This window comes from Rhamphochromis sp. 'chilingali' (genome assembly GCF_963969265.1).
Source record: "Rhamphochromis sp. 'chilingali' genome assembly, chromosome: 10".
Taxonomy (NCBI): Eukaryota; Metazoa; Chordata; class Actinopteri; order Cichliformes; family Cichlidae; genus Rhamphochromis; species Rhamphochromis sp. 'chilingali'.
Window position 1 is genome coordinate 28,849,855 of NC_137937.1, and position 16,151 is coordinate 28,866,005.

A 16,151-nucleotide genomic window follows, 5' to 3' on the forward strand; every position below is an offset into this window, starting at 1 on the left:
TAATAAATCCAAAAGTTGAAATTTTCTTTTAAATTGTCATCAATATGTAAAGAGGAAGACCAAAAAGGAACATCAACTGAAAAGCATCTGATTGGCAGCGGCTCCATTTTTAGGATGACGATGACCCCCAAATGCTTCTAGCTTTGAAAATCCATCATGAAGTCTGGAGAAATATTCCTAAAGAACACTTAAAGAAGTCTTGCTTAAGAGCGTTCGTGTTGTGTGAAGAATACAGCTGGTGGTGCCAAATATTAAAATAATAAATAAATATATATTCCAAGCAGAGTTGTGCGAATTTAGTTTTTCTCATATAATGGATTTTCATTTAAATTTGCAGATGTTCCATAAATGTTAAATATACGTTTCAAGGCCTTTGTGCAGTAATCCATTCAAAAAATACATTACTGTTTTTAAGCGTTAAACGATCCCGTGCAAGACGGTATTTATTTCAGCGCCCACTTCCACTCCGTGCCACTAGAGGGAGGCAGATTTTTTTATTCTGGATAATCAGTGACAGCAAGTTTGTTGTTAAAGGAAGTGGCCGAAAAAGTTATGTAGCATTACACACTGATACTATCCGATAGAGAAAAGGCCACCATGAAAGAGAGATAGGACGCGTTTTACAGTAAAAAAAAAAAAAAAAACAAGCACTTGCCGCTACGCACGGAAAACGGCAGCTGGAAGGGCGACCGGAACATCTTCGTTTATATCAGATGCTGTATTAAGAGCCGAGGCTGACACCGAGCAGTCATGAACGAGAATTTCGACCGAGCTCCCGGAGCAGGGAGATCCCGTAATTTTCCAGCAGACCCCGGACTCATGACAGGCGCTGGGGACGCTGACAGCAAGACCCCGCTCTTCAACCAAAGAGAGCCGCTGAGACAGCCGCGAACAACTCCTCCTTTTACCGAGAACAGCATTGGCTCTGTCAGCGACATACCTGATGGAGGTACGGAGCTGTCAAGCAGCAGCTCAGCTAATGCAGCTAGCTGCATTCAGATTCGGGTATTTGTCATTTTAACTCAATGGCAAGGAGACCTAAAGCACAGAATGTGTTTGTTTGAGTGTAAATATTATCTGGTTGACATTTTTCCTCTGGGGAGCGCTCGGTTGTGATAAATCTGGAGTTGACATTAGCTAGCTGCTAAGGGAAAGCTAACCTTAGTGCTTTTCGGTTGGGAAATCCACGCGTTTGTTGGATTTCATGTGATCTTAGGCATCATCTAAATAAAGCTCGCACTTAGTCAACTCTGTCTTACTCAGGTTAAACTTGTGCTTGTACTTGTAGAGTTGGTTTAGCTAAAGTTAGCCCACCGTCAGCGCAAAAGGAGGAAGAACTAGCTTGGCACTGGGGAGGGAAGCAACGATTTAAAAAAGCTCACGAGACTCCGTAAACGTCCAGTTTTTGCACCACTAGAAGCCTGGATCTTGTTTCTTAAGGGGTTACTTAGTAAAGAGGCTTTCATGAAATTGTCAGAGGACCACACTTTACAGTAAGAGTAAGTCGGCTATCATGAATGTAAGTAATACTTGATGGAGGAAAACGCAGTATTAGTCATCTAAAACCTCACGAACTATCAGAAATACACGAGTGGTGCACAAATGACAGGGAATGAGGTCATGAAGAATCCGTAATTCATATTTGTGGCGCTTCAGATAAAGTGGTGGTTTAGTTCCTATTGAAAAAGAGTGGTTAGCACCGTTTCTATGTTGATATATTTGTTTCCATTGCTAAATAGTCTTTAATCAGTAGGATTATATATTAAATAAAGAAATGACCTTTTTTGCAAGTATCTTCATAAGTCTGCGCTGTACCTAATCTGTAGCCTACATTATAATCAATGCAGTCCTTTTGTGGACAGTTAAATATCTTTATGCAATTATTACATTATACAGGATGTCCCATAATGATGGAGACACTTTAAATTCAAGTATCTTTGAAAATAATAATGATAAGTGCAAATATTACAATTTATTACATATTCTTCATATTATCTAAGATTTATGAATTACCTTCCTTAGATGGTCACCAGGAAGAGAACATTTATGCACTTTATCCCTTTTAATCCAAACACAGCGTCGCTTAGCATATAAACTGGAATGGATGCAGTCTCTCTGGATGCTTTGTTTTACCTCTGCAGCTATGCAGGATTTACCTGAATGCACACTTTCCCTGAGGTAACCACACAGGAAGTAGTTCACTGTGGATCTGGATAACCACTGAATATCACCGAATCTCAAAATTAAGTTTCTGCCGAATTGTTCTGCAAAGAAGATATCAGATACCTGTCAAGAATATATCACATTTAAATTGCCAGTGTGTAAATACACAACATTTCAAAGACAGACAAATGAACGTGCGCTGGTAAATTAACAATAAAATGTGTCCCAACATTATGGAACATTTGCATTCACTGCAGATTCTGCTGCCCTCTTGGCCAAATAGCTCTTGGAAAAAAGGAGAAAAAAAAAAAGAAGACATATTTACTGTCAGTGAGACTGAATAAATAAATACATTAAAATCACTTTGCCAAAAGCTGATTGTAGTGTCTGCCTTCAGGAGGTAATGTTCTTTCTGCATCAAAAGAAGTTGTCATTCGTCAGGGATATTTTTGAGAAATTATATAATACTTTTTTTGTCAGACAATCAGTTTTGGGCACTACACACCAGAATCATTTACATATTTTAAGGTCAGATTTTTCATCATATAAATGAGTTTTGGCATCCCAGTGTTTAAATTGAGGTTGGGCTTCTCCTAAAACACAGTACACCTTTTAATAGTGCAAAGTTAGTTCTGTTGAACTAACAGTAGACAAAGACAGTACCATGTCTTGGTCTTTGCTGTTGTTGTGTTGTTACACACAGCTAACATTCATTTCTCGTGTTAAGTTTTTGGACAGTGCTGCGTCTTATATTACCTGTTTTATTTGGTGGTCTAAATGTCATGTCAAATCTGTGTGCATGCTGCAAGCAACGTCCACCTGTTGTGTCAAAGGTGTTAAGTATTTTTGTTAAGGGAATCAAAAGTCCAAAAAAAGTAAAACAATGACAGAGACCATGTAGTGCTATATATTGTCCACTCGTCCAATGATAAAGCTTGTTCCTCAGTGTTACAGACCTTCTTTGTTGCCCCAAAGATTGTTAAAAATAAACCACATTACAGCAGTATTTTTTTAATTTCTCTTTTTTAAAAACACCTTTGTAGTCTCCCATAAAGCAAAGCCTGGAAATATTTTTGTTTTTCCAGATTATAGAAGACAAAGCAGACCTCCGCAGAGTCCAAATTACAACAACACATCTGCTTCAAGAGGTGGTAATGATGTGGATTCCATGATCAAGTCATCAAAGCTTTCAGCTAATGCTCCCGAATTTGTGCCTTTGGGATTTAACCAATATGATGTAAGAGAACAGTTTCGCACTACACATTGATCCTGATGCATTTTATGGTGATAGTTTTTGGAGTTATTGTTGAATTTTTCTCTGAATTTTCATGTTTTTCTTTCAATTTTTGTATAGGACTCCGCTTACTATGATGACAGCGATGCCTATTACGGCGAACCAACTCTGGCTGATACAGTCACAGACTTTCTTGGCCACCTGAGTTCCTCGCCAGGGTCCTTTGAGTCAGATGTTGAAGACATTACTGGTATTCTCAATTCCTGGGTTACCACTGAAGAGTTGTTGAAGGAGCTGGTGGAGCTGATCTACACACAGGTTCAGTCTTTAATTTTAGGCAGTGTATAATATAATTTAAAACCTTTAGACACATATTTACAAAATGCATTTACAATACATGCAATTTTGTAAAGGGGGCCTCACTAATATCTTTGCCTTTCTTTTTATTGCAGTCCACTTCTATTCCAAACTTCGCTTATACTGGTGCCAGGCTTTGTAACTACCTTTCCCATCATCTCATAATCACCCCGGCAAGCGGCAACTTTCGTCAGCTCCTTCTGAAAAGGTCTTTTTTCCCCCTCTCCTTCTGATTTGTATGTATAAAATTTGGACAAGCTCCTATGAAAAGTAAATCAAGATGTATATAACCATTTTTAACCACTGCACTGGGCAGGATCAATATAAAATAATACAAATTTATTAATTGTTATAATACTGGCACTCTCCATCTCTGCTTGTTGTAAGTAATTAGCTGTAATTAAAGATGGGAATTTTATTTTCTTCACTATTTCTGCAAAACTTTTATTTTATTTTATTTTATTTTTACTTTATTTTATTTTTTTTTAAACCAACACTCCAAACTATGGGGTCAGACTTTTACCCTGTGACCTGCCTGGCATATAAATGTAAGAGTTAATAAACATATGTAAGGTGTACAGCACCACAGAATGTCACCCATAGATTCAGTTTGTGACTTCAAAAGTAAGAATGTTGTCTGTTGCAGATGTCAAACAGAGTTTCAACAAAGGGATGCAGCTGTTCGTGGAGAGCCAGAGACTCAGAAGAAATTCCACTCGTATGTGCTGTTTCTGGGAGAGCTGTACCTACATTTGGAGGTAAGAACTCAGAGTCGCTGCAGTCTCTCCTTTGGATTCTGCTTGTGTTGATAGCTGGGAGGTGTCTGCTTACCCCAGTGAGTCTTTTTCCTATAGTAAGACTCTATTGTTCAAAAGAGCATCTAGTGTTAGTAGTCCTTGGTCTGTTCTCAGCCTTAGTGAGCCTTGCGCAAGTGTGCATCAATCAGTTCTCCATCTGCTGCGGGTCCTCGTTTAGAGCTACAGATCACAGCAAAGAAAACAGTTGCTAGCTGCAGTCAGAAGAGGTTAGTTTTCAATCTTCCTGATGTCAGGAGAAGAGACTTAAGGCAGCTGATATAGACATGTTAACAAGCAATCTGGGCAACATCTCAGTAGGAAACCACAAGTATGGAAATGCAGGTTAGCAGTGACAGAGCTTTCAAAGTAGACAGAATGAATCGGCCATTAAATTTATAAAACCATCGTGTTTGCTCTCAAACAGATGAAAAAATGCCAAAATTAATCACCAAATATAATTTGAGTGTTTGAAATGCTGCATAGCTTAGTGTCCTAGTGTATGCAAGGTTTTCTTTTAATAAGCAGCCTCACTACTTTCCTGGCAGCTAGTTAGTAATCTTGTCTTTGGAGCTAGGAAGGAGCATCTCACAGTGTAAGTCCCAAATACCAGAATACTGACCAGATTACTGTCATCTTTTAATTGTGTCATTCACTTTTCCACATGTGTGTAAATCTTTTATCTTTTAGATAAAAAGTGGACAGGGACCTCCAGTTCGAGCACGTGTCCTACTAGGTGCTCTGAAAGACCTGTTGATCAGTCTGTTCTCCAGTCCTGTGGATGCAAATCTCATCTGCGCTGTCAAACTGCTTAAGGTGTCAGAGTTCAGTTGAAAATGTTACCAGATTTTTAATTTAATTTAATTTTTTCAAATCTTTTGATGTTTGTCCATCATTAATGGAGGAAATAAGAATGTTTTGAATTTGCAGTTGACAGGTTCTGTCTTGGATGATGCCTGGAAAGAGAGTGGAGAGTCGCACATGGGAGAATTAATCAAAAGAATAGAAGATATTGTTCTGGATGCTGCCTGCAGCAGGTGTGACAACCAGTCTGATCTTTTATGTACCGCTTCTTCTTAAATTGAACTTTGTAGTTAAAAAGAAAGACGCATAGTCGCCTCTGATGGTCACATGTGAACACGTTCATCAGGTCATCAAAAATCTTTTGATTTATTTTCGTGAAATATTCATGAAAATGAACACAATTTTCTAAATTTCTAAACTTAGGATCAAGGGAGCATGTGCCATAATTTAAGATTTAGCCGTAAATTGCCATATCAGCTTGATTAGAAAAGTTTCTTATTAATATTTCTTCTCAGAGATGTGAGACAGATGCTTCTTAAACTAGTGGAGCTGAGGTCCAGTGACTGGGGCAGAGTCCTTGCAGCTGCAGCAGCTAGCAGTGCCACACCAGACAATGACCCCAACTACTTCATGGTCAGTTTTAACTGTGGCATGCTCCTCATATCACTCTTTTTGGCTTTCCTTTAATTCTGCATCTTTCACTTTATTTCTTATTTTTCATGCATTTGTGTTTCAACCTTCCAGAATGAACCTACATTCTACACAGAAGATGGCACTCCTTTCACAGCAGCAGACCCAGGTCAGTCTATAGATATGTCCATGCATACAGAAAATTAAAAAATCAGCCCTTCATGTGGATATGCACACATCTGTAGGCAAGGGACTTTTTAAAATATATGTGCGTTTTTAAACTGGCTCTTTTCAAGTTTCTGTTTCCAGTCCACTTGTAGTCCTTTTAGGGATTGTCTAGTAGCGTTTGAGCAGGCTGTAGGTACATACTATTAAGTTCAAACAGCAGCATGTATTTGCCGAATAGAACAGAATCTTTCTATTAATTGTTCTAAATTTGACCCGTGCACAATTACGTCTGTGTTGTTCAACACATTTTTAAATGTTTTCTTGGCTCTCCTCAGTCAGGTCATTGTCCTGTATGTAATTTACATGCTGCTACTACTTTAAGTTGGCATACGATTATGATGCTGATCTTGTTATCTCTATGGTTTTACAGATTATGCTGAAAAATACCAAGAGATGCTGGACAGGCAGGACTATTTCCATGATGTATATGGTGAAAATGGAAATGAAATGTAAGTACCCACTGTAAATGTAATTGATAAGGATCATAAGGACTTATTTATTTATTTTTGGTTCCCCCCCCCTCTTATCTTATTTACTGAAGCTTCTTGCTTTGTTAACTAGATACACCTGTTAATTCTCTGCTAATGCATATAGAAATAGAGGAATACATATAGGGAAAATAACACAGAAAAAGTAGAAGTAGATAAATTGAAAGAAAAATACACTTAAAATGCAGTGTGACAACATAAATGTGGGCTTTAATACAAACACAGATAAAGTATTTGTTAAAAAGCTTTATTATTTTTGGTGAACCGGATTAATTTACTGGCTAATTTCTTAGTTTGACAGTTTTGCCCTCCATAGTCATTCACCAAATGCTGAATTTGCTGAATACAGCATTAGCATTTTTTTATTTTTCATTTTTGTACATCTGAATGCCCTTCAGGCGCACAATTAATCCACACATGTAATGTGTTGCAGACATCATTGTGGTTCTCTTCTCATCTAATATCAAACTCCTTGTTTACTTTGGCAAGTAAGAGTATGTAAACCTGGAGAATTACAAATGTGAGCCGCTAAGTGCAATAATTTGAGTTTTTCTGTAAAAGTATTACACCTTTCTCATAGTGCGCACACACAGTAACACTGCAGGTGCACTAATTAGCTTAATCTTCGTATCATGTTACCGTGGTGTCATTTAGACCACATTTTGTATGAATTCAACCGTGTCACCATGCTTGCACAACTTTGGTCATGTGATCGGATAGTAGCTTCCCAAGAGAAGTCATGTGACCACCACTGACCTGTGGGCCCCTGAGCTTGGCAGCTGTGTTTGACTGCCCCACAATGCAACAGGGCTGTCCACAGTCTCAGATTCAGTTTAGTCAGCAGCTGGGTGTGAAAGAGGGCTTAACTCACTCCTGCTCCCCCCCGCCCGCTCTTTCTCTCTTTCTCAGAGCTGTGTGTGTGTGTCTCTCTGAATATGCTTTGAAATGCCAAATACTTTAATGTACACATTTTACTTTTAAGGATCTTAAAAGTAACATCCATGCCTCTAAATCCCTTGTGTTGCATTCACAGATACGACTTTGAGGACGAGATGGAGCCAGAGATGATAGAAGCTTTTGAGAATTTTTGTTTAGAGTCGGAGAGGAAACGACAACAATGACGTGAGAGCGAAGAATCTGAAAGTCTGAAGCAGGCATATACTGTACTTTTCCCACTCAACGTGCCGGAAGAAAAAGAAAAAACTAGCATTTGATAGGCTCAGATTTTTATTTTACTGCAAGCATTTTAACAAAACGAGCTGTTCATAGTTGCATTAACGACACTGTTTTCAGTCAGTGTTGATTAGAAAAATTGGGACAATCAGTGGGATAACTGTTCAGAAGGTTGAAGAATTTAGACTTCTTTTGACATGGAAGCTTTTTCTTTGTTCTTTTGAAGTAGCTTCCAAGATTTTCTTTCCTTTGCCTAAACTAAATGCCAAGAGGGAAGTAGTTTGCTGTGGATTTATTTTTTTTGTTGTTGTTGTTATTTTCTTAAAGGTGGATGTGTTTTAATCTAATGTGTGCATAATTTGTTAACTGCTAATTAATTCCCCCAGTCTATAGGTAGAGGCCAGAAAAACAGCATCACAGAGATGCTTTATTCTGATGTTAAATTCTCTGTAGATGAGTGAGTTGGTTGTTTTACTACGTATTACAGCCTTTATCCCTACTATTGTGATATTGCATCACACCGTCGATATTAAATACTATATTTTGGGCTGTTCACCTATTCATCTGGCTGCAGCTAACTGAAGTGTTCCAAAGCTCTGTGGAAAGCTGTGCCAATTAAGAAATGTTGTATAAGAAAATATTTAAATTCATTCACAAACTGTGAAGCGAACATTGACACAGACCTTTGTGGAAAATTCAGAGCTTGAAAACTGAAATCTGCATCTAAATCCAATTGATTTCCTGAATGTACTTTCAAATATATACACATCTTGCAGGTCAGGGTTGCATAACTAAACTGCAGAAACGGACTCCTTGTTATCCCGAGACTGAAAGACTGTTTACCAGCAATCTGTGGCTCCCATAAAACGGAATGTTGTTTTATAGTTTGTAAATATTATTTATAGTATTGTTTGCCTGCAATAAATTCTTTATAATGTGAGACTGCATTTGCTTGATTTGTGTTTTTGAGTTTATAGTTGTTGTTTTTTTTTTTTGTTGTTTTTTAAGTGCCTTTATTTTATCCATATTTTTTCCTGTCTCAATAGTAAGTTTTGTGTTGGTGTTTTGTGTGTAAAACACACACAAAAAAACATTGAAACAAACATTACCTCACATCATTGTACCAAGGATGCACTGGAAGGAGACTGACCTAAAACAAGAGAAGCAAGATAAACTTACCAGTAAATGCGGACATCAAGCTGTTGTTAGTGTTAGCTTCCATATTCACTACTGTATTTGTCAACTGGGAGGGACTGTCTGAATTCATGGCTGTATATTTATGACACTTACCTGGACCTGAAAGGACATGAGAATTTTTACTTTGTGTGTATAAATACTAAAAGATATGCCTCCTAGAAACATCTTCTGAACAAACTCTGCCATCAGGTGGTAACTCTGTGTCAGTACAGTACTTGAGTCCACATCAATTTTCCCTAAGGGGACAATAAATCATATCACATCCTATCAAACAACTAGATTTGATCATTGCTGACCTGTACTCATTGGTACGTCATCTGCTGCAACCAGAACAGTGCTCTACCAAACTTCAGAAACATGTGCCATCAAAGTAAAGAGTTAGAGTCATGAGGCTTTGCCAGTCAAGAAGAATATTTTTTCTTTATATTAGTACAATGTAGAAGTTTCAACAGGGTTCACAATACAAATACTCCTGTTATATCATTTTTTGGTTATGATGGTGAAACAAACACTCATTGCAGTTGTCATTCTGTCAGTAAGAGGTGATGGCTCATAACAATTAGCTAAAGTTCTAGAAAGGTTTAGCTTTTTTCTTATTTGTATGATTGTTTTTGGTACTATACTATTGCTGCTCCTAATCTCTTGAACAATCTGCCCCTTAGAGAGGCCCCTTCACTGTCCATTTTTAAAACACGCCTTAAAACCCATTTTTACTCCTTGGCATATGACACAGTATGTAATATATAAATAAATTGCTTGCTTGCTATATACACACTAACATCCGTTTTTAGGTAGACTTGCAAGTACCACGGTTGACTCCCTTTTGCATTTAGAACTGCCTTAAATCTTCATGCCACAGATTCAACAAAGTGGAACATTCCTTGGAAATGTTGGCAATTTTTTTGTGTATCATTGTTTTGCACAGAGTGAGAAAACAGGCATTAAAAATTTCCATTTGCTCCATGTGTGATTGTTCCACCCTTTTAACTGTCTCCCAGTTTACAGATATGAAACTGTACAATTGTGATTGCTACCATTTGGTGAATAAAGTGAATAATGTTTGTAAAGTGAGTAAGTCATTCGTTGTCAGGGAAGTCCATGAACAACACAACACAACATTTAACTTAAATGAAGGAGTGGTGAGGTCTTTTTTTGTCTTGAGATTTTAAGTAATTGTGCAGACTAATTATTTAGTTTCAGTACTGGCCTTATATTATGAAGCTGAGTTACAAGGAGATGGATGTGCAGCAAATTGGTTGAGAATAGATGGTACCGTGTTTTCTACCAAACACAAGCACAAAATGACAGCCTCTCAGTCTCACATCTCTTTCATTTCTACATTTACATTTTTGGAAAACAGGAAAACACTATACTATATCATTAACCTCGATGACACACCAGAGATATTTTTTCTTGATGCAGTTAAACAGCTATTATGTTCTATGGAAGCATTGGAAAGCAAGTTTCATTCAGAATATATTTTGCATTTCTTTCTTGTCTGTATATTTAAAGCACTAGAGCCTATACACCCTGGACAGGTTACCAGTAACACCTATGGGCAATTTAGAGTTTCCAATTAACATATCCCCACTCCCTGCTTTGGACTGTGGTAGGAAGCCAGAGAACCCAGGGGGAACATGAAAACTCCACACAGAAAGACCCCAGCCTGATGGTGGAATTGAACTCAGGACCTTCTTGATGTGGCAGTGCAAACCACCGTGCCACTGTGCTACTGATGTTGTAGTTAAAGCGCTATGGTGGCCCATTTACGGGAAATGCAAGCCAACAATAATAACAACAACAGTTACAGTTTGAACTTTGAATGAAGCCAGTATTAGTACATACTTTTTAAAATATATTTTCAATTACTAATTCACTGCCATACCAAAAAAAGAGAGAGAGACTTTCTGGGTAGTAAACAGTTAGCATCTGCCAGTTGTTACCATTTTGGAACAAAAGAAGGAACATTTGCTTTCTAGTCTGCATAAAATGTAATGCCATCAAACAATTTTATCACTTATCTCACATACCGTTTCAAACTGCTCTGCTAAAAATGAACAGCTCATGAGTACAGTTTAAATTTATGTGTCATCCAAATTTATGTGGATGTGTCATCCATAGAGGAAGCACACTGCATATGGCTGATATCTTACAGTTTTTTACAGACGCTAGGACACATTTCTCAATACTTAGGGCACTTTTGCAAAACTCCTCACACAGTTTTTTTTAAAATTATTATTAATCCTTTATTTATCCAGGTAAAAATCTCATTGAGATTAAAAATCTCATTTACAAGGGAGACCTGGCATCATAGCAACAAAAGTCACATACCACATAGGTATATAACATTTAGTGGTATAACAGTGAGCACAGCAGAAGTCTATGTGGGCTAAACTGAGGATCAGTTATCATTGTTTTGGCACAAGATGCATTCAATGACTACATCTCTCAAATTTCATGAATTATTTTCTCACTCGGACACAGCAATTGCCAAAAATCTTTGTACGTACAGGACATTTTGCATGTACTTACATACTGTTTTCAAAACTGTTAAACTTATGGCCAAAACAATAACATAATGCAAAACTGAATAAGACCGCAAAATTCAACAGCAATATTTTATTGAAACATATTTTAAATCTAAAAATGCAGTTTAACCAGCCACAGCTGATTCTCATTGTAGATGAACATCTACACAGGTGTTACTCCTTCAATTTTTCAACTCCTTCAATTCTGGCATGCCAGAAGATTACAGTTTTTTCTGAATGCTTAAACCCTAACTGTGATTCCTGTAGCACAATCTCTAAAACTATTCAGACTTATAGCAAAACCACTCACTGAGTTTGCAAAACTAAAAGCACAAAAACTGCTTTGCACTCAGTTTGCAATTTTGTAACACACTTTGCAAAACTGTAGGCACAATTCATTGCACAACACTCAATTACCAAATTTCCAACACACTCCTAGCAAAAGTATACACATGTATGGCTATCATTAACACTAATTTGCCAACTGTCTGGCACACTTTCACATGTGAAAACTTCTTTAGATAATTAGTTCACTTTGCAATCAGCCTAAGCACTATAATACAGGTAAGCTGTGTGTGCGGAGTACAATGGAGGGAGCAGAAAGAGTGAGAAGTAGAGGAGGCCGAGGAAGAGGACGTGGAGGTGAAGAAGTAGGATGAAGAGGACGACAAGGACAAGGAGGAGCAAGAGGAAGACGAGGAGGGGGGAGAGGAAGATGAGGAGGGGGGAGAGGAAGGGTAGGAAGAGTAAGAAATAGAATTGCTGATGACATCAGAGCTACAATAGTGGACCATGTAATCAACCGTGGAATGACCCTGAGGGTAGCTGGCCAACGGGTCCAGCCTAACTCGAGCCGCTACACTGTAGCAAGTACCATAAGGACATCTTGAAATGAGAATCGGTGAGTACAGTCACTTCGCACAAAGATTTGTAGCACTGCCATATGCCAATGAGAAACACACCAATACCATTGATGTAAAAATACTGAAATTGTTACTTTACAGAATTGCTAGATGACCAGATGCTGGGGGCAGAGGAAGCATGTTCACTGCAGACCAAGTAACCCATATAGTCATTATGGCGATTGCAAATAATCCTATACTTGGAAATGAACACTTGTGTTTGTTTTGATGTGTTTGAATAAACACCAGTACTTGAAGTTTGGATCCCTCTATGCTTATGGATCTATGACAGAAGTATGAGCCCAAACTGACATAGCCTACCTTGTGCACAGAGAAAGCAAAAGCCAGATGTGTTTTGTATTCATACCATCAGTGTGCAGTTGGCGCATTGTGTGCTTAGTAGATGATGGCTTGTGTGTACTGTTTGATACGGAAACACCATTTTTACGAAGGTGTGAAGAGTTAATCTAGCTGTGTTTGCTTTTGCAAGAGAACTACAATGTTTTGATTATTGGGTGACAGGTTTTCTTATTTGTGTGAAGAGTTTTGCAAAATTAGCCAATAGTTACAAAAAATGTGCTTAAGCAATCAGAAAAAACTGTAAGATGTGATGTGGATGGGAACCTGTGGCCAAATGGAGAAGACCGAGTAGATTAGCATTACTATTGTATGTGTATCAGTGGATGGTGTGTATACAAATTCTTGTATTTTGGGATTACTTAGTGCAAAAAACTAAAAATACATAAACAAATATTGACGAATTCTGCATGATGTCTGATTCATTCCAGTAACATATATTGAAATTATAAACAGAGATGTGTCCTTGTTTTACACAAGAAAACACTGTGTAATGCTACATGTTGCTAGTGTTTTTTAGGTCATTGTTTTGTGGGTGACAAAGTGTGTTTGTCGGCTGTCAACCTTTGCTAGTGTTCTGGAAGAATGAGTTTATTTGAGACCTGAATAAAGTGTTTTGGTAGTTGTAGTGCATTTTGAATGTGAAATGAACTGCTTTGCCAAGCTGAAGGTCAGTTAGGAGAATTGTGTGAAGAGTTTTGCAAAAGTGACCTAAGTATTGAGAAATGTGTCCTAGCGGCTGTAAAAAACTGTAATCTACAAACCACTTGCTGCTAACTCATGACTGGCATGAAATAAAGCTGAGAAAAGAATCCCCCTGTTTGCTTAGTGCTGTTTTTTTTAGTTGAAAATATATATGTACAAATCTTGTATATAACTCTACATATCTATTTTTGGTCACATGACAGGATAGTAACTTCATCCAGTCACATTTCCAACAGCAGTCTGTGTGCAGTCATTGACTCGTGAGCCCCCTGTGAGCCTGCTGGATGTGACTGTGTGGCTCAAAATGCAACCGGGCAAACAGGACCGGAGATTCCCATTGGTCAGCATTTGGGTGTGAAAGAGGGATTAGCTCTGTGCTACAATCCATTCACCCAGAACTTGCTTTCATTCCTGTATTCATGTCTCTGCCATCCTCTGCATAACATGTTTTAAATTTAATAACTTGTCAAATAAACACAGAAAACTGCAACAAATGTCACATGTCAGAAAATGACACAAAGAGCACTTGCATTTCTGAAATGGCTTTCTTTAACTTGGGAAAAAATTAAAGATACTTTAAAAGAGTTTAGGAGTTTGGTCCTCAAATTTCAACAAGTGGTTGATAATGTTATGATCTGTGTGCAAGTGCTATAAGCAGGAAATAAATGAGATGTGTGCTCAGTTTGTAATTTGCAAGTGTGAAGCAATACTGTGGATATTCATGAAGCTTCAGTACATTGTCTAGAGAAACAAACCAGAGAATGACACTACTGACCTGACTTTAAATGGGAATGTATGTTTCTGGTGGAAAGTTGCTCATTTGACAGAATTTTAGCGACTCATGTAGAAAGAGTTTTTGAGAATATATTATTTTGAAATGTTTTGACTGTAGTCACAGGTGTAGTGGTGCTGGCACAAATATCAACAAATTGTATCTCAAACCCTGGAAAAACACACAATAAAACCAAAACTACCTTTTTATGCCAAGATGTAACAAAGACAAACAAATAAGGAAAGCAAGTTTACGTTTAAAAAAAACACATACGTGTGACGGCGGGCTACCTCATCCTGTGAAACAAAAGGCTTGGCCTGTGATTACAAATCGTCTCCTAACATCCTGACCAACTTGGAATGATTCATGAGTCGCCTTGGAGGGGATTTTCAATGACTCTCCCACACTGCCACATTCTGTATGTGCCTGACAGGAAAATAAACTGCTGGCTCGTCTGTTTCAAGATCCTTCCTTAGATTGTTTAGCATTACTTAACAAATTTAACTCTTTTAAAACCTTCGATACCGCTTTTGTAAAATAATATCTATAAATAAACGAATGTAGTATCCTGTTAAAGGTGGGACCCTTTAACAGATGCAGTTTTCTTTGTATATATGAGACCGATGAGTCAGTTATTAACTTTGGGAAAAGTTGCACTTTCAGTTTCTTATCCCAGAAAAGAAGCCTGCCCCCTTCCAGGAACGTCTTCACATCACTACTACAGAATTTCTTAAACTTGGCAATTTTGAACTCTAAAGGTGCTCCAGCTCAACAGATGTCTTACATTTGTCATGCTGCGCAAACAAAGGAGGTAAGACAAAGGTTTAGCTGTGAATACTGGTATGCATTGTTTCTTCCAGTCTTTGTGAAAATAACTGAGTAAACTGATATAAATAAAGGAGTGGGTGCAGAAGCCTGTTCCCACAGAATATTTGTTTCATTTGCTTTAGGTCATTTACTGCTTTAGTAGTTTAATGAGCTACATAATGACACTGTCTTCACATTCTTACAGTTGGATCACACCTTTGGTTAACAGAAGAGCTGCTATTAACCAAAGGGGTTTAGCCTTATGCCAAAACCTTAACGTCTTATGTCAGTTGACGCCTAACTTTCATTTAATATATGACGCTTGGCGAGGAGGAAACGTTAAATCATGTTCAAATCATATTTTTTTGTGTTCCAGTGAGTTTTGTGACTTTTGAGGATGGCAAAATAGAAGCATCACGATACTTTAATGTTGGAAATGTGACAGGGTTTAGCAAAATTCCTGTTTCATTTCATTATTAAGACAAGCAATTATTCTGCATACTCTTTGGCCTCACGATTTAAGACCAGTCAAATATTCAATATTTATCTCTCTTGACTACTATTTTCTTGACGAAAAAGTCTACATTTCCCAAAAAGTACAATCTAAACCCGTCACTGCCTGGCAAAGATCTTTCACATTCCACAACCCCTGTTCACAATGCAGGCTTTGTTTTAAAAATATCTAACTGACATGAAGTCATTAGGGTCCATTTCAGACCTATAGACCCAAACACTCGGAGTCTGAGTCAGGCTTCCAAGTTAAAGTGAAAAAAAAAAATAGTTACACAACCCAACTACTATGAGTTACTTGCTCATTAAACATTATGACATCAGAGGGGGTAATCATCTGTCTGGGGTATACTGCGCAGAGAGCTCCGGCCAAAGATGTTTCTAAGTGAGTAATTTGGAAAGGAACCGCTCTTTCAACTCTTTCACCACCCTGACCATTGCTTTATGAAAGGCCTACGTCATTGTTTTCCAGTTAATATAGAAAGGCTTTTGGTTACTCTTC

The 16,151-nt window shown here is 37.8% G+C and overlaps 1 protein-coding gene across 1 annotated transcript; it reads left to right on the forward strand.

Annotated features, from left to right (window-relative positions):
• Window positions 1–527: 527 nt before the first annotated feature.
• On the forward strand, window positions 528–8,811 carry paip1 (poly(A) binding protein interacting protein 1). Its single transcript, XM_080895279.1, has 11 exons — window positions 528–949; window positions 3,249–3,400; window positions 3,518–3,715; window positions 3,850–3,962; window positions 4,401–4,512; window positions 5,239–5,364; window positions 5,479–5,585; window positions 5,868–5,985; window positions 6,097–6,151; window positions 6,581–6,659; window positions 7,732–8,811. Exons 1-11 carry the CDS (start codon window positions 751–753, stop codon window positions 7,817–7,819), a joined length of 1,347 nt encoding a protein of 448 aa, XP_080751405.1. The 5' UTR covers window positions 528–750; the 3' UTR covers window positions 7,820–8,811.
• Window positions 8,812–16,151: the final 7,340 nt, after the last annotated feature.

Excerpts from the sequence above, each read along its gene's own strand:
- paip1 (XM_080895279.1), top strand. The coding sequence starts at position 751 with ATGAACGAGAATTTCGACCGAGCTCCCGGAGCAGGGAGATCCCGTAAT. Across the intron at positions 5,365-5,478 it reads GCGCTGTCAAACTGCTTAAG|TTGACAGGTTCTGTCTTGGA; the intron begins GTGTCAGAGTTC and ends TTGAATTTGCAG. Across the intron at positions 6,152-6,580 it reads TTTCACAGCAGCAGACCCAG|ATTATGCTGAAAAATACCAA; the intron begins GTCAGTCTATAG and ends ATGGTTTTACAG.